Source organism: Centropristis striata, chromosome 18, assembly GCF_030273125.1.
Source record: "Centropristis striata isolate RG_2023a ecotype Rhode Island chromosome 18, C.striata_1.0, whole genome shotgun sequence".
Lineage (NCBI taxonomy): Eukaryota > Metazoa > Chordata > Actinopteri > Perciformes > Serranidae > Centropristis > Centropristis striata.
Window position 1 is genome coordinate 34,717,648 of NC_081534.1, and position 18,751 is coordinate 34,736,398.

Below are 18,751 nucleotides of genomic sequence, written 5' to 3' on the forward strand. Positions count from 1 at the left end.
AAAATGGCGACACCTGATGAGGAAATCTTATCAATTTTAGAAGATTTGGGAGATGAGGACTTTGAAAAATTCAAGTGGTTCCTGCAGGGGAAGCTAGGAGGCATCGAAGCAATCCCAAAGAGTCGACTGGAGAATGCAAACCGGATAAAAACCGTGGATCAGATGATTCAGACTTACAGTATAAATGCGACTGACGTGGCCAGAACAGTTAAAGAGAAGATAAATCAGAAATTATCAAAAACCCCCCTTAAACTTGAAGGTGAGTCAGAATCATTATTCATTATAAAAATGGATGCAACAAAGATTGAAGTTGTAGGTTACAGAGACTTTAACAAACTGTCTCTGATCTACAAATATAGACATGTATGTCTTGTTGCTCTTTGGATTATAGAACCAAGCACCCAAAAACACTTCCAGCAGATAAAATTAAAGTCTATCAGAGAACAAAAATGATGAACCAGAGGCAGACAATCCTGTTTTTGGTTGCTTCTAGCTGGTTAAAATGTGCACACACTGAAGTCACTGTACGTTTTTCTTGGACAATATTACTTCCCTCAATAGGAGTCGAACACCATCTGGTTTCTCTGGAGACCACCTTTTCAGGACCTACTGTAGTTATTAATCAGGCTAAACAGATTATACACATAAAGAAATGTGTACACTTGTTAGAAAATGAATTAATGACTCACATTCGCTGTAACAACAGCTAATTGGTTTCATTGTTCTCTTCATTCAGAGATTCTTCCTCGGTGCCAGCCAAAACTCAAATCCAATTTACAAAAGAAGTTCCGGTGTGTATTTGAGGGGATCGCTAAAGCAGGAAACCGGACACTTCTGAATGACATCTACACAGAGATCTACATCATAGAGGGAGGAACTGCAGATGTCAATAAGGAACATGAGGTCAGACAGATTGAAACAGCATCCAGGAAACCAGACAGACCAGACAGAAGAATCAGACAAGGAGACATCTTTAAAGCCTCACCTGGAAGAGATGAACCAATCAGAACAGTGCTGACAATGGGAGTGGCTGGCATTGGGAAAACAGTCTTAACACAGAAGTTCACTCTGGACTGGGCTGAAGACAAAACCAACCAGGACATACACTTCATATTTCCATTCACTTTCAGAGAGCTGAATGGGCTGAAAGAGAAAAAATTCAGCTTGGTGGAACTTGTTCATCGCTTCTTTCCTGAAACCAAAGCAGCAGGAATCTGCAGGTTTGAAGAGTTCCACGTTGTGTTGATCTTTGACGGTCTGGATGAGCGTCGACTTCCTCTGGACTTCCACAACACTGAGGTCCTGACTGATGTCACAGAGTCCACCTCAGTGGATGTGCTGCTGACAAACCTCATCAGGGGGAAACTGCTTCCCTCTGCTCGCCTCTGGATAACCACACGACCTGCAGCAGCCAATCAGATCCCTACTGACTGTGTTGACATGGAGACAGAGGTCAGAGGGTTCACTGACCCTCAGAAGGAGGAGTACTTCAGGAAGAGATTCAGAGATGAGGAGCAGGCCGGCAGAATCATCTCCCACATCAAGACATCACGAAGCCTCCACATCATGTGCCACATCCCAGTCTTCTGCTGGATCTCTGCTGGAGTTCTGGAGAAGCTGATGAAAACCAGAGAGGGAGGAGAGCTGCCCAAGACCCTGACTGAGATGTACATTGAATTCCTGGTGGTTCAGATCAAGCTGAAGAACGTCAAGTATGATGGTGGATCTGAGAGAGATCCACACTGGAGTCAAGAGAGCAGGAAGATGATTGAGTCTCTGGGAAAACTGGCTTTTGATCAGCTGCAGAAAGGAAACCTGATCTTCTATGACTCAGACCTGACAGAGTGTGGCATCAATGTCACAGCAGCCTCAGTGTACTCAGGAGTTTTCACACAGGTCTTTAGAGAGGAAAGTGGACCGTACGAGGTCAGGGTGTTCTGTTTCGTCCATCTGAGTGTTCATGAGTTTCTGGCTGCTCTTCATGTCCATCTGACCTTCATCAACTCTGGAGTCAATCTGATGGCAGAAAAACAATCAACCTCCCTACTCTCCAAACTCTTCAGAGAGAAACCTAAACTAAAACATCTCTACCAGAGTGCTGTGGACAAGGCCTTAGAGAGTCCAAATGGACATCTGGACTTGTTCCTCCGCTTTCTCCTGGGTCTTTCACTGGAGACCAATAAAAATCACCTACGCGATCTGCTAACACAGACAGGAAGTAGCTCACAGACCAATCAGAAAACCGTCCAGTACATCAAGAAGAAGATCAGTGAGGATCTGTCTGCAGAGAGAAGCATCAACCTGTTCCACTGTCTGAATGAACTGAATGATCATTCTCTCGTGGAGGACATCCAACAGTCCCTGAGATCAGGAAGTCTCTCCACAGATGAACTGTCTCCTGCTCAGTGGTCAGCTCTGGTCTTCATCTTACTATCATCACAAACAGATCTGGATGTGTTTGACCTGAAAAAATACTCTGCTTCAGAGGAGGCTCTTCTGAGGCTGCTGCCAGTGGTCAAAGCCTCCAACAAAGCTCTGTGAGTGGATATATGAACAATGTAAAATAATCTTATTTCATACATGACAAATTAAAATGTAATTTGTATTCAACACTTTCTTTTGTTCAGGCTGAATAACTGTAACCTCTCAGAGAGAAGCTGTGAAGCTCTGTCCTCAGTCCTCAGCTCCCAGTCCTCTAGTCTTAGAGACCTGGACCTGAGTAACAACGACCTACAGGATTCAGGAGTGAAGCAGCTGTCTGTTGGACTAAAGAGTCCACACTGTACACTGGAAATTCTCAGGTCGCTATTCATCTGATTGTTACACTGTTGATCTTATAAACACAGCTTTATCTAGTTTTAGGTTTATGGGTGTGAAAATGCTCAACATTTTTGTGCAATTTTTCTGCGGACCGCAATTTTTATTGAACATTTAATGTTTTCTTAATTTCAGGCTGTCAAACTGTCTGATATCAACGTCTGGCTCGGCTTCTCTGACCTCAGCTCTGAGCTCCAACCCCTCCCATCTGAGAGAGCTGGACCTGAGCTACAATCATCCAGGAGAATCAGGAGTGAATCAGCTGTCTGCTCTACGAGAGGATCCACACAGCAGACTGGAGACTCTCAGGTATGGACAGGCAGACACTTTCAGGTATAGACAGAGAGACACCCTCAGTTATGGATAGACAGACACTCTCAAATATAGACAGACAGATACTCTCAGGTATGGACAGACAGACACGCTCAGGTATGGACAGACAGACAGACTGGACACTCTCAGGTATGCACAGACAGACAGGAATTAGGAAACACATTGGACCATATTGTCACACTGTTACGTCATTGTTTTATTGTCCTGTCACTGTTCATGTGTGAATGCAGGACAGACTGTTGATTTCAATGGCTGAGGACAAGATTTCACGATCTGTTTTTTTATGAGGCAGGACATCAATTTAAAACAGAGCAGATCAGTGGTGACTGAGCTCTTAATATTTATACATTACATTGTTTTGTTGAAGAGTTTCTCTGTCACAATGACAAACTGAGGAGCTCTGCTTCATGTTGAACAGCAGTTAGGACTCATGTTGGATAGAAAATCATTGTGACTGTGTTTCTTCCTCCAGGGTGGACCATGGTGGAGAGCACAGATTAAACCCTGGTCTGAGGAAGTGTAAGTGTCGATTACATTTGACTAATGAACACAAAACAGCTTTGAATACAAAGTTGATAGTTCTAATACTTATTCAATAAAACATGACTGACATGTGTCATCATTACACTTCATAGAAATGAGCAACATCAGGACACAAAGAAAGAATAAATCCTTCAGATGTGTCTGATGAAAAACTGCTGCTGTGTTGTGTCTTTTTCTCTGCATCAGATTTCTGTCAACTCAAACTGGATACAAACACAGTAAACAGAGAGCTCAAACTGTCTGAAAACAACAGAAAGGTGACACATGTTGGAGAGGATCAGTCATATCCTGATCATCCAGAGAGATTTGACGTCTGGCATCAGCTGCTGTGTAGAGATGGTCTGACTGGTCGCTGTTACTGGGAGGTCGAGTGGAGAGGAAAGGTTCGTGTAGCAGTGAGTTACAGAGGAATCAGAAGGAAAGGTGAGAGTGTTGACTGTAAGTTTGGAAGAAATGATCAGTCCTGGAGTATGTGGTGCTCTGATTATGGTTACACTGTCTGTCACAATGACAGAGTAAGTTTCTCCTCCTCCTCCTACCCCTCCTCATACCCCTCCTCCTCCTCCTCCTCCTCCTACCCCTCCTCCTCCTCCTCCTCCTCCTCCTCCTCTGGTAGGGTAGCATTGTATGTGGACTGGCCTGCTGGCTCTCTGTCCTTCTACAGAGTCTCCTCTGACACACTGATCCACCTCCACACCTTCAACACCACATTCACTGAACCTCTTTATCCTGGTTTAGGGTTGTATTTGATTGACTCCTCAGTTTCTCTGTGTCCTCTGTAGGATGGAGATATCTTTCTGTATTGCAGTTAAAATGTTGGACACAGCTTCACTATGGTTAACATTTTACAGTCTGATTTTTACTTTAATGTCTGAGATGTTTTAGTTTGAGATGGTGAAAAAATCTCCTCCTGTTGATCTGATCCATAAGTCTGTCATTCAGTTTATTTTCTATCCTTGTTTTGTGTCTTAATGAAGACATTCCTTTCTGCACAAACATATATTATACAACTGTCTGCACTGGGAGGCTGATACCGCCTCAGTTGATTGTTTGGGACAGTTTTCCTCATGTAAAGAGAAGATCAAAGGATAGAGGGTGTTGTATACTGTACAGATTGTACAGCACCCAACGGCATATTAGTGATTAATGATATTTGACTAACTTGAACTTGCAGCTTGTCTGTGGACTTATTTGGGATTTGTGAGGTGAAGTGCTGTGTAAAAAGTCCTGTCGAAACCAATCACCATCAGAAAGCTGAAGATAATCCATTGTATATTATCATGTGTATATTTGTGTATATGTATATATTTGATAACCCTCCTGATGTCTTTATATTCCGTAGACTTCCCATATATCGATGTTCATAAAGATTGAAAAGGTTTTGACTTTAAATTCCACATGGTTATATTCAAGGTTTATTTCACAAGACATATATTGGAATTGTTTTAAAAAATATGTATAAGTAAAAGTTGTTATGAGATTCTAGATCTGAGAGAAATATCTGTGTCTTACAATGCATTTACACATTAATGGCCATTGTGAACGGGAGTCCACTGAAAATATCAGCAAACCTCTCAAAAAGATGGAGTTCAAAGTTGAAAGTCAATATAATTGTTTTTTGACATAAGAGCTAATTCTTCCTTAATTTATCTGAAATGTTTCTCTGAAGTTTGTTTTCTTAACAGTGGAATGATTTTTATTAGTCATTTTAAATTGTTCATTGTAACTGAATGCTTTTCATGGCCTATCAAGTATGAAAAAAATGTTTGTTTTAAAATACATTTTGACATTTTACTTCAGATATGTTGATAATAAATATGCTACTTGATATTGGAAGTGATTTTTTACCTTTATTTTTTTCTCAAACATTCAGCCATAACCCATTGTTCATGGAATTCTGCATATTTCATTTATTTTTTTCATTTTAAGGTCACAATAAAAAGATATTTTGAGAGTAACTCATATTAAATTACCTTTACATTATTCACAGTATTATACGTGTTATCTAGGCATTATATTATAATATAAAATTATAAAAAAGTTAAGGACAATATGTAATTCACAGTGTGGATTATTAAAACCTGTTGCAGTTTCACTACTTTCCACTAGGGGCTCCAGTGTGGTTGGTATCAATTGATTCCTCAGATCTTCTAGTTTCATATGATATCAGTATTGTCTCTATAGCTTTAAAATTGATCGCGCTACAGCCTCTGGAAGAAAACAACAGAACAGGACATATGAACACCAGGGGGATATACATTTATTGTTAAAACTTTCTGAAGTTCCACTTCTTTCCACTAGGGGCTCCAGTGTGCATTACACATCACAACACCATATTTTAATTATTAATTGATTATCTGTAGTGTTACTGAACTAAAAGTATGCTATTATACACACAAATACTGTCAAACACACACACACTGTCTCACACTGAACGTCCTCGCAATCACTCTATGGAGACTATGTCCCCATGAGTACTCTGCACAAAAAGTCTTCACAAATATGAATCTCTGACACAATGGTTTAACAAATCGGGTTTTGACTCAAACAACCTCACAACTACTTTCACATAGATGCACACACACGCACAAATAAACACACACACACAAAAACACACATTCAAAGACACACTCGCACAAACTTACACACACTCGCACAAACACACAAATGCACACACACACACAAACACACTCTCACAAACACACATGCACAAACACAGAAACGCACATGCACGCACAAACACACACACACTCGCACAAAAACACACACGCACAAACAAATACACATGCACAGACACACACATGCACAAACACACAAACGCACAAAGTCACACATGTAAAAAGACACTCGCTCAAACTTACACACACACGCACAAAGACACAAACGCACACTCACAAGCACACACTTGCACAAACACACTCGCACAAATACACACACACACTCGCACAAACACACATGCACAAACACTCACACAAACGCACACACACACAAACCCACACTCGCACAAATACACACACGCACAAACTCACACATGCAAAAACACACACGCACAAACACATAAACGCACACACACACGCACAGGCACAGACTCACACAAAAACACACTCACACGAACACCCACATGCACAAACACACACATGCATAAACACACTCGCACAAACTTACACACACTCGCACAAATACACACGCGCACACATGCACAAACACACAAATGCACGCACACACACAAAGACATACACGCACAAACACACTCGCACAAGTACACACACGCACAAACACACACACAAAAACACACACTCGCACAAACACACATGCAAAAACACACTCGCACAAACTTACACACATTCGCACAAATACACACACGCACAAACACACACACAAACACACACACTCGTACAAACACACATGCAAAAACACACTCGCACAAACACACAAATGCACACACAAGCACAAACACATACATGCACAAACACTCGCACAAATACACACACGCACACATGCACAAACACACACGCACAAACAAACACACACACTCACACAAACATACACACGCACAAATACACACACACACCAACTCACACATGCACAAACACACACACACACACAAACACACTCGCACAAACACACATGCACAAACACACATGCAAAAACACACTCGCACAAACTTACACACATTCGCACAAATACACACACGCACAAACACACACACAAACACACACACTCGTACAAACACACATGCAAAAACACACTCGCACAAACACACAAATGCACACACAAGCACAAACACATACATGCACAAACACTCGCACAAATACACACACGCACACATGCACAAACACACACGCACAAACAAACACACACACACACAAACATACACACGCACAAATACACACACACACCAACTCACACATGCACAAACACACACACACACACAAACACACTCGCACAAACACACATGCACAAACACACATGCAAAAACACACTCGCACAAATTAACACGTGCACACATGCACAAACACACAAATGCACACACACGCACAAACACACTCGCACAAATACACACGCACAAAAACACACAAACACACACACTCGCACAAATGCACACACGCACAAAAACACAAACACACACACTCGCACAAACACACACATGCACAAACACTCGCAAAAACACACACATGCACACATGTACAAACACACAAACGCACACACATACGCACAAACACACACACTCGCACAAACTTACACACATTCAGACAAATACACACGCGCACACATGCACAAACACACAAATGCACACACACGCACAAACACATACACGCACAAACACACTTGCACAAATACACACAGGCAAAAACACACACATGCAAAAACACACATGCACAAACTTACACACGCACACACACTCGCACAAATACACACACATGCAAAAACACACATGCACAAACTTACACACGCACACACACTCGCACAAATACACACACGGACACATGCACAAACACACAAATGCACACACACGCACAAACACATACATGCACAAACATACTCGCACAAATACACACACGCACACATGCACAAACACACAAATGCACACACTCGCACAAACACATACACGCACAAACACACTTGCACAAATACACATAGGCAAAAACACACACATGCAAAAACACACATGCACAAACACTCGCAAAAACACACACACACATGCAAAAACACACTCGCACAAACTTACACACGCACACACACTCGCACAAATACACACACGGACACATGCACAAACACACAAATGCACACACTCGCACAAACTTACACACGCACACACACTCACACAAATACACACACGCACACATGCACAAACACACAAATGCACACACACGCACAAACACATACATGCACAAACACACTCGCACAAACACACACACGCATAAACACTCTGATATAAAGGCAGACACCACCGGCCCACATCGTAAATGTTTCATCATCAGGATCACTTTGATCACATCGTGCTGCGTCACTGTTTCACTGCACAGGAGGAATGTTTCTTGATGCTGATTGGCTGTTTTTAAAAGTATATATATAATTTACACTGCAGAATTTCTCTCTCAGTTAAAGAACAATGGTTTTATAGATATTTAAAAGTAATGTTGTTTATGTTTCTCAGGTAGATTCAACAGTTTGATTGTAATCTGAGTTCACATCATCAGTGAAAAATGTCTGGAATGTCTGAACTGGTCTGATAGCTTGGATCCACTTGGCTCAGGTGTGTTTATCTCTGTTCAGCTTTTGTGTCTCGATTTTGGTCATAAATTAAAGGTTCGTAGATTCAGATCTTGATTTTCTCTCAGCAACATAAACCTCTAAAATACTTTTTGTTCTTCAGGATGTTACAAAAGTTAGGGGCTTTACATCATAACATTTATTTTAATTATTGAAAACAATACATTTGTGGATACAGTAATACAATTAATGCATTTTTTGTCCTGTATAAACTGTAATTTCATTTTCAAGGTGGGGGAACAACCTGAAAATAAAAACATTATTTTAAGTAATAGTAAATGACACATTGATTGGACAGGACACATTTTGACAATGTAAAATAAAGTACTAGTCCAACTTGTAACATTTGGGATGCACTGTAACAAATCAACACAATGTAATACATCTAATATATCTAATCTTTGTAGTGGTCAACAAACTGTATTTATGGGAGAATCTGGGGGCTTTGTGACACATTTTGGGGTTATCACATCCTGTTCAGACCTCCAACATGGTTTCTGTGTCTTGGTATTGACAGTAAAAGAACTAATGTGTCCTGTTATGTGCAGCTAGTTGTAATGAATGAGCATTTTTTTGTGTTTGTGTGAAGGTGAGGACTATGTTATGGATCAGTGTGAGGGCTGAGGACATGACAGCCAAACCAAAACTCAGAGGTGAGATGAGGACCTCTAACTGTCCAGGACTCTTCGGCATTCAAATCACTCCACCATTATCATTCACACTCAAAGCTCTGTGTGTGTTTGTGTTGAACAGACCAGACTCTCTTGGACATGGACCTGAACCCAGTTGTGTGTCCATGGAGAGTGACGGGTCCATGGATAAACCTATTCGCTTCAAAGATGGACACCACTCTGCTGATCAAAGGTAAGAATATAAAGTGTTTGTGTCTGTTATTATTTGGCTCTCCTGAGATGAGGTTTGATTTATTTTTTGTAAAACTTATATATGTTAAACTTATATGAGGTACATGCATACCTTTCAATCTCCACTTTTTTAAGTCTCATTTTCCAGATGTAGATACAAAAAATCAAAACACGGTTCAAATCCACAAACAGCTGGATGCTGTTTTACACATACACATGATAGATTAATTAGTTTCCATAGTTTGAAATCAGGATGCACATTCAGTACATGTAATAATTTATAAAAACAAATGAAAAAGGCTTGGTTCAGATTTTTACATTTGAGTTTCTTCATTTCAATGTTGATGCTCTTTTGGGGTTTATTGTGCCTCAAAATGGAGAACCATTTATATTGTTCTCATAGTTCAAAGTTGTGCTGAGATGGCTATTGGAAGTTATTAATAATTATCAAAAATAATTATTTATTTTATGTCATTTGACTCTCTAACTCTAGATGGTACACCACTCTGTAAAACAGAGAAAAGAGGAGCAATTTAACTACCAAGCCTCATAAAAATGACTAAACTAGCCTTTAGGATTGCTGGTTAATAATTATTTTGCATAGAAGAGGTTGGTATCATCAACTCTTGTGTAATATTAAATGGACAACACGTGTTGTGTTGAACAGACCAGTTTCTCATGGACCTAGACCTGAACCCAGTTGTGTGTCCATGAAGAGTGACGGGTCCATGGATAAACCTATTCGCTTCAAAGATGGAAACCACTCTGCTGATCAAAGGTAAGAATATAAAGTTTTTGTGTCTGTTATTATTTGACTCTCCTGACATGATGTTTGATTTGTTTCATGGAATTTAATGAACTTTTTTGTTTGTTTAAATCTCTACTTTAACTCTCATGTTGCAAATACTGATACAAAAATCCAAACAAGATTCACATCCACAAACAGCACCCTCCTTCATCAGATTTTCATTGATTTATGTCTCAGGAGGCATCATGGGCTTAAATCTCCCCAGTAGCACCCCCCTCTGTGTCATCCTGGTCTACTACATGGTGGCCGAGCAGGAGTCTTTTTGCTTCAGCCAGAGCCATTGGTTGCTTCTCTCAGCTGCCCGCGATGCAGCTTCGATGGCTAGGTACAAGCTCTGGCCTTTGACTGCCAGGTCTTTAAGCAACCTGGTGGTAGATATCCCTACGAACCCTCTGCACCCTACTTCCACAGGGTGGACTTCAGCATTCCAGCCTCATTGCTGTACATCAGTGGCTAGCTCAGCATAGCGTAGGTGTTTCCTTTAGTATGCCTCATCTACCGAGTCTTCCCAAGGAACACTGAGTTCCACAATAAAGACCTTCCTAATAGCTAAGGACCAGAATATCAGGTCTGGTCTTAGAGTCGTGGTGGCTCCATATTACATGTAGATAGGCATTGTTTCCTGTTTGATATCTTGTGGAGGCCAAGAGATCATTAGTGGTCACCATGGGTTGGAGAGTATGGATGTTTGTTCTGTTTCTGTAAGGTATAAGATTTTGTGATGTTAAAAACTCAAACTTGAACAATTGTGGAATTAATACTTAATATAAACCAATAAAAAATTGATATCAAATTTCTGGAGGAAATACAAGGTGTCGGCCAACATCTGCTAGCATGTTCCACTCGCAAGCTGCATGGAGCTGGCTATACTCTATTGAGGAATGTAGTTCTTGGTCAAATGCCCAGATGACTGATTTGTTCATGTGTGAGGATTCATTTCACAGCAGTTAGAATGTCTTCTCAGAAAACTCAAAAGCTAAATGGATTTGCAGAATATCGCTGAGAATATGAGGATGATTACAATACATTTAATTTAGATTGATGTTCTTGTTTATTAGAGTCACACAACTGAAAGACGAATGTCTGTGTGTTTCTTTTCTTCAGAGTTCATGAGGAGAACTCAGAGATACCCACTGGTCAGTCGGCCCAGCAGCTTCAGACAGACCTGGACTCCATATTTATGGTGTGTAAATGTATAACAATCACAAGACAAATACTGGATTTTATTTCTGATGCAGTCCACATGCTGAACTCTGCTGACCCGCAGGTTTTATGTCTCACAGATGATCTGATGTTGGATTTCTTTCAGTGAAAGTTTACATTTTATTCTGTTTCAGCTTCTGGAGGAAAACTTTGTCAGTTTTGTGAAAAAGGAGCTGAAGAAGTTCCAGAGAGTCCTGAGTCCAGATAACCCAGAATGCTTGGAGAGTCAGAGGGAGGATGAGGATGTGTTGGACGGTGAGGATGAAGAGCAAAGGAGGAGCAGCAGAGAGGCATTTCTGAAGATCACACTGAACTTCCTGAGGAGAATGAAGCAGGAGGAGCTGGCTGACTGTCTGCAGAGCAGTAAGAGGATTTTAACAGATTTAACATGAAGGAAACAGAAAATGGGGGAAACATGGGAGAAGATTACATTTCCAAAGTCTGTTGTTAGTATGATGTACAAGTTTGTATCAGATCTATGAATTATTCTGGTCTGAAAATAGACTCGGGGGGGGGGAGCTCTCTCCAGATACAGGGAGAGAGCTCTCTCCCTGTATCTGGTGGTGTAGTTGTCACTGATGGGTGGTAAGCTGATGGTCCTCTGTGCAGCTTGTCTCCACTGCTGTTTTTGTAGAGGGTGAGCTGAGTGGTGACAGACCTACGGAAATCTAGAACCATCTCACCATCTGCACCACCGTGTCAGGTCCTCCACCTCCAGCCTGTACTCTGATTTGTCTCCCTGAGTGATGACTCCTACCGCTGCTGTGTCATCTGCAAATTTAACCACCAAGTTGTCAAAGTAGTGAGCTCTGCAGTCAGATGTCATCAGTGTGAACAGCAGTGGGCTGAGCACACAGCCCTGGGGGAGCCAGTGTTCAGGATGATGGTGGAGGATGTGCTTTTGTTTATCCTGACACTCTGTGGTCTGCAGGTGTGGAAATCCAGGACCCAGTTGCACAGAGATGAGGAGGTTCCTAGTCCTGCCAACTTGGATTATTGTATTAAATGCAGAACTGAGCAGTGGTTGTGTTGGAGGCTTCGAAGCAGATGAAAAAAGGTATTCAAGGTGTCAAGCAGCGGCAGGTCTTCAGGGCACTGAGCGTATTTTTTTTTTTTTGTAGTCTGTGACGCACCTGATGCCTCTCCACATGCTCTTTGGGTGGCCCTGGATCTTGAGAGAACATGAGACCTTTGCTCTTTTTATGCCCGCCGTTAGGTCCCTTCTGGCTGCCCTCAGTCCTTCCATGTCACCGTCTCTGAAAACAGCGTCCCGGGTTCTCAACAGTGAGCACACCTCTGCGTTCAGCCAAGGTTTCTGGTTCGGCCGAATGGTGATGGCTTTTTAGGTGGTCACATCCTCCATACACTTCCCGATGTAACCCAGCACCGAAGATATGTACTCCTCCAATGTTGCAGCCTCCCTGAAAGTCTGCCAGTCCGTGGTCTCAAAACAGTCCTGGAGCATCGGTTCAAAACCATAAGGCCACACAGTGATGGTCTTTGTGTCCATCCTGTGGCTCTTTGACACTGGACAGTATGCAAGTACCATCAGGAGGGAGATATGGTCCAAGGCACTGAGGTGGGGGCGTGGCACTGCTCTGTACGCTCCTCATTTGTTTGTAAACACTTTGTCTGGAGTGTTTTTACCCCGAGTGGCAGTGTTAACATGCTGGTGAAACATGGTGAGAATGACCTTCAGGTTCACATGGTTAAAGTCTCCAGCAATTACATACAATGCATCTGGATGCTCATATTGCAGCGAGCGCACGCTAGTGTGCAGCTCCCTCAGTGCATCTTCAGCAGTAGCTTATGCAGGGACATAAACAGCTGCTATGAACACCACAGTAAATTAATTTGGCAGATGAAGACGGCATTTCACAATCAGCTGTCCACAACCTCAGAGGAGTGTCTGCCTACCACTGTACAGTTTGTGCACCAACTCTCGGAAAAGTAGTCTCCCATGGAGCTCGAAGATGGGATCCGGCACATTGTTGTTTAGCCACATCTATGTTAAGAGAAGGGCATTGCAGTTCTGCGTCTCTTGTTGGCACAGTATCAGGCGTAGTAAGCTCAATTTGTTATCCCGTGCCCATACGTTGGACCAAAATAGCGATGGGCTAGCTGGCCTGCCAGCGTTAGCTCTTAGCCTGGTTTGCAGACTGGCTCTCTTGCGTCTCTTCTGCTTCCTCATGCACCACCTCCTCTTGGCTCGGAGCCTGCACCAGCCAGCACAGCATAATATTGTTTTAATAATAAGCAGCCTGCCGAGTATAGCTTTGAGCCAGAGAAAGCTGTACATGGAGACTGTTTTTTAGGCTCACAAGTTCAGCTGAGCTGTACTCAATAGGCATAGTCACAATGTTAAGACTGAGAGCTAGAGAAACCACTGTACTGCTGTGCACCGCCAAGTTTATGAAGTTTATGTTCATCAGATTACTGCAGCAACAACATATTTATTACATAACTGTGTGTTCATTCAGGAACTGTTGCTCCAGTGTGCCGTCGTAACCTTCAGTCTAACCTTCGGAAGAAGTTCCAGTGTGTGTTTGAAGGGATCGCTAAAGCAGGAAATCAGTCCCTTCTGAATCAGATCTACACAGAGCTCTACATCACAGAGGGAGGGACTGCAGAGGTCAATAATGAACATGAGGTCAGACAGATTGAAACAGCATCCAGGAAACCAGACAGACCAGAAACAAGAATCAGACAAGAAGACATCTTTAAAGCCTCACCTGGAAGAGATGAACCAATCAGAACAGTGCTGACAATGGGAGTGGCTGGCATTGGGAAAACAGTCTTAACACAGAAGTTCACTCTGGACTGGGCTGAAGACAAAATCAACCAAGACATCCACTTCATATTTCCATTCACTTTCAGAGAGCTGAATGCGCTGAAAGAGAAAACGTTCAGCTTGGTGGGACTTGTTCATCGCTTCTTTCCTGAAACCAAAGCAGCAGGAATCTGCAGGTTTGAAGAGTTCCACGTTGTGTTGATCTTTGACGGTCTGGATGAGCGTCGACTTCCTCTGGACTTCCACAACACTGAGGTCCTGACTGATGTCACAGAGTCCACCTCAGTGGATGTGCTGCTGACAAACCTCATCAGGGGGAAACTGCTTCCCTCTGCTCGCCTCTGGAAATCTTCTTATCTTGGGCCTTTTTGTTTGTTTGTTTGTTTGTTTGTTTGTTTGTTTGTTTGTGTTAAGCCCAGTTTCTTTCAATGATGTACATCTCTGTTAAGGCTGACATTCAAACAAAAATATGCACAGACGGATGTCTTTAAGCTATAAATTAAAAATTAAATTTTACACACTAGAATAGGAAACATTGCATAATTGAAAACATGTGTGTCAAACAAATTAAATATATAAACAAATGTTGATGAATCTGTACATTTATTTTAAGGGTAACTGGCTGTAACCTGTCAGAGAGAAACTGTGAAGCTCTGTCCTCAGTCCTCAGCTCCCAGTCCTCTAGTCTGAGAGACCTGGACCTGAGCAACAACGACCTGCAGGATTCAGGAGTGAAACAGCTGTCTGTTGGACTGAAGAGTCCAAACTGTACACTGGAAATCCTCAGGTCAGTATTAAACTTCTTTTAAAATACCACACTGATTTTGAAGAGCCATGTCTCTAGAGGGTTTTGTGTTTGTTTGTTTGTTTGTTTGTTTGTTTGTTTGTTTTTGTTTTTGTTTTGTTTTTCAGTTTCATGGAAAGACAAATATGTCCAATCTAAATGCTTTTGGGGGTCTCTTTATTTCATTTGTCATTAGCACACTGAACGAAAAAGCCCAGTAATTTAAATCATATACATCTCTGTTAAAGCTGACTGATGAACACAAATGAAAAAATGTTTTTTTTAAAGCACGCAAAAATGGAAAATATTGCATCATTGAATGCTTTAAATCACATTTCTTTACAGGGTAAGTGGCTGTAAGCTCTCAGAGAGAAGTTGTGAAGCTCTGTCCTCAGTCCTCAGCTCCCACTGCTTTAGTCTGAGAGACCTGGACCTGAGTAACAACGACCTGCAGGATTCAGGAATGGAGCAGCTGTCTGTTGGACTGAAGAGTCCACTATGTGAACTGAAATCTCTCAGGTCAGTGTCTGTATGTAAACAGTTCATCTTTTTTTTTTTCCACTAATCCGGCTCATCCTGTTTGGGAGGGCTGTCAACATTTTTTGACTTTCATGCTCTTCCTGCTCTGATATTTTCTTAATTGCAGTCTGTCAGGCTGTCTGATCTCAGAGGAAGGCTGTTCTTCTCTGGCCTCAGCTCTGAGCTCCAACCCCTCCCATCTGAGAGAGCTGGACCTGAGCGACAATCACCCAGAAGACTCAGGAGAGAAGCAGCCGTCTGCTCTACGAGAGGATCCACACTACAGACTGGAGACTCTCAGGTATGGACAGACAACAAGAGCTCACACTGCAGGTGTCTTGAGGTTCTTTATTTACATTTTCTTGCACTCTTTCTTAGCAGTTAGTATTAATATTGTATTTTTTTTCATAATAACTTTGTGATTTATCATTTTCAGATTTTTTTTTCAGTTCAGCAAAAGTCTTTATGACACAGAAGCCCTGGAAAAAAAGCTTTCATGGCAAAGTTCATTGTTGACCTTGAAAATAATAATTTGAATGCCATGTGTTGTGGTTTCAACCATGGACAGAGATTCTTCCAAGGAAAAAAATCAAATATATACCTGGAAAATATATGTACGAGTCAGCAATATTAGATGCATTCAATTACATTATAAATTATGGTTTTCTGCTGAAAGAAAAGCTGTTTTTTAATACAGTGACTGTCCCAAAAAAACATTGTTTGTTTTTGCATGAAGCTTATTCCAGCTCAAATGGGTTTTTTGTTTGTTGTCATTAAAGAGGGAGCAATGTGAGGTGATGGAGTGTAAATATGAAAAAGATCAATTTAGGGCTAGTGGGAGGGGTGGTGGACAGATCAAACAAATCCAGCTCTTTGAGCCCAGACATTTTTTTTCCAAAAAATGTGTTCTCTGAGTGCAGTTATTGACGGTGTGGGCTCTGTGCTTGCTTCGTTTTGTTTATTATCTGAGAGTAAATCATAATAAGACAGCAGATTGATGATGACTGTGGTCTTTTAATATTTGTACATTACACATTCTTCTTCTTCTTCTTCTTGTCTTTTCTCTCAGAAATCATGCAGACAGTTGACTCAGAAGAGTTTCAGCCTGTTTCTCTGTCACACTGACAAACTGAGGAGCTCTGCTTCATGTTGAACAGCAGTTAGGACTCATGTTGGATAGAAAATCATTGTGACTGTGTTTCTTCCTCCAGGGTGGACCATGGTGGAGAGCACAGGTTAACACCTGGTGTGAAGAGGTGTAAGTGTGGATTCCATTTGACTAATAAAGACAAAATAGCTTTAAATACAAAGTTAATATTTGTGACATGTATTCATTAAAATATGACTGACAGCATGTCATCATTAAACTTTATAGAAATGAACAACATCAGGGCACAAAGATAGAATAAACCCTTCAGATGTGTCTGATGATAAACTGCTGCTGTGTTGTGTCATATTTCTTTTTTTTTTCCATCAGATTTTTGTCTACCCACACTGGACACAAACACAGTAAACAGAAACCTCAAACTGTCTGAAAACAACAGGAAGGTGACACATGTGATAGAGGATCAGTCATATCCCGATCATCCAGAGAGATTTGACTACTGGGAACAGCTGCTGTGTAGAGATGGTCTGACTGGTCGCTGTTACTGGGAGGTCGAGTGGAGAGGAGAGGTTAATGTAGCAGTGAGTTACAGAGGAATCAGAAGGAAAGGATACAGTGCTGACTGTGTGTTTGGAAGGAATGATCAGTCCTGGAGTCTGAGTTGCTCTGATGTTGGTTACTCTGTCTGGCACAATAACATTAGAACAGTCCTCTCCTCCTCCTCCTTCTCCTTGTTCTCCTTGTCCTCCTCCTCCTCTGGTAGAGTAGCAGTGTATGTGGACTGTCCTGCTGGCTCTCTGTCCTTCTACAGAGTCTCCTCTGACACACTGATCCACCTCCACACCTTCAACACCACATTCACTGAACCTCTTTATCCTGGGTTTGGGTTCTCGTCCTATGAGTCCTCAGTGTCTCTTTGTCCTGTGTAAGACAGAGACAACTTGCTGTCCTATGTTTTAAATGTTGGACAAGGCTTTAGTTTTGTGCCACATGTTGGAGAGTATCAGTCATATCCTGATCATCCAGAGAGATTTGAAGTCTGGCATCAGCTGCTGTGTAGAGATGGTCTGACTGGTCGTTACTGTGAGGTAGAGTGGAGAGGAAAAGTTCGTGTAGCAGTGAGTTACAGAGGAATCAGAAGGAAAGAAAACAGTTTTGACTGTAGGTTTGGAAGAAATGATCAGTCCTGGAGTGTGTGGTGCTCTGATTATGGTTACACTGTCTGTCACAATGACAGAGTAAGTTTCTCCTCCACCTCCTACCCTTCCTCCTCCTTCTCCTCCTCTGGTAGGGTAGCAGTGTATGTGGACTGTCCTACTGGCACTCTGTGCTTCTACAGATTCTCCTCTGACACACTGATCCACCTCCACACCTTCAACACCACATTCACTGAACCTCTTCATCCTGGTTTAGGGTTGTATTTGATTGACTCCTCAGCTTCTCTGTGTCCTCTGTAGGATGGAGATAACTTTATGTATTGTGGTTAAAATGTTGGACACAGCTTCAGTATGGTTAACATTTTACAGTCTGATTTTTACTTTAATGTCTGAGATGTTTTAAGTTAAGATGGTGAAACAATCTACTCCTGTTAATCTGATCCATAACTCTCAGTCATTCAGTTTATTTTCTATCCTTTTTGTGTGTCTGTCCCTGGGAGGCTGATACCGCCTCAGTTGATTGTTTGGGACAGTTTTTCTCATGCGAAGAGAAC

General features: G+C 41.8%; 1 protein-coding gene across 1 annotated transcript; it reads left to right on the forward strand.

Moving 5' to 3' along the window:
* Positions 1-17,969, forward strand: LOC131991083 (NACHT, LRR and PYD domains-containing protein 12-like). Its single transcript, XM_059356382.1, has 8 exons — positions 1-259; positions 737-2,537; positions 2,628-2,801; positions 15,246-15,419; positions 15,762-15,935; positions 16,063-16,236; positions 17,147-17,193; positions 17,413-17,969. The coding sequence occupies exons 1-8, from the start codon at positions 4-6 to the stop codon at positions 17,967-17,969; spliced, it is 3,357 nt and encodes a 1,118-aa protein (XP_059212365.1). The 5' UTR covers positions 1-3.
* The last annotated feature ends 782 nt before the right edge of the window (positions 17,970-18,751 follow it).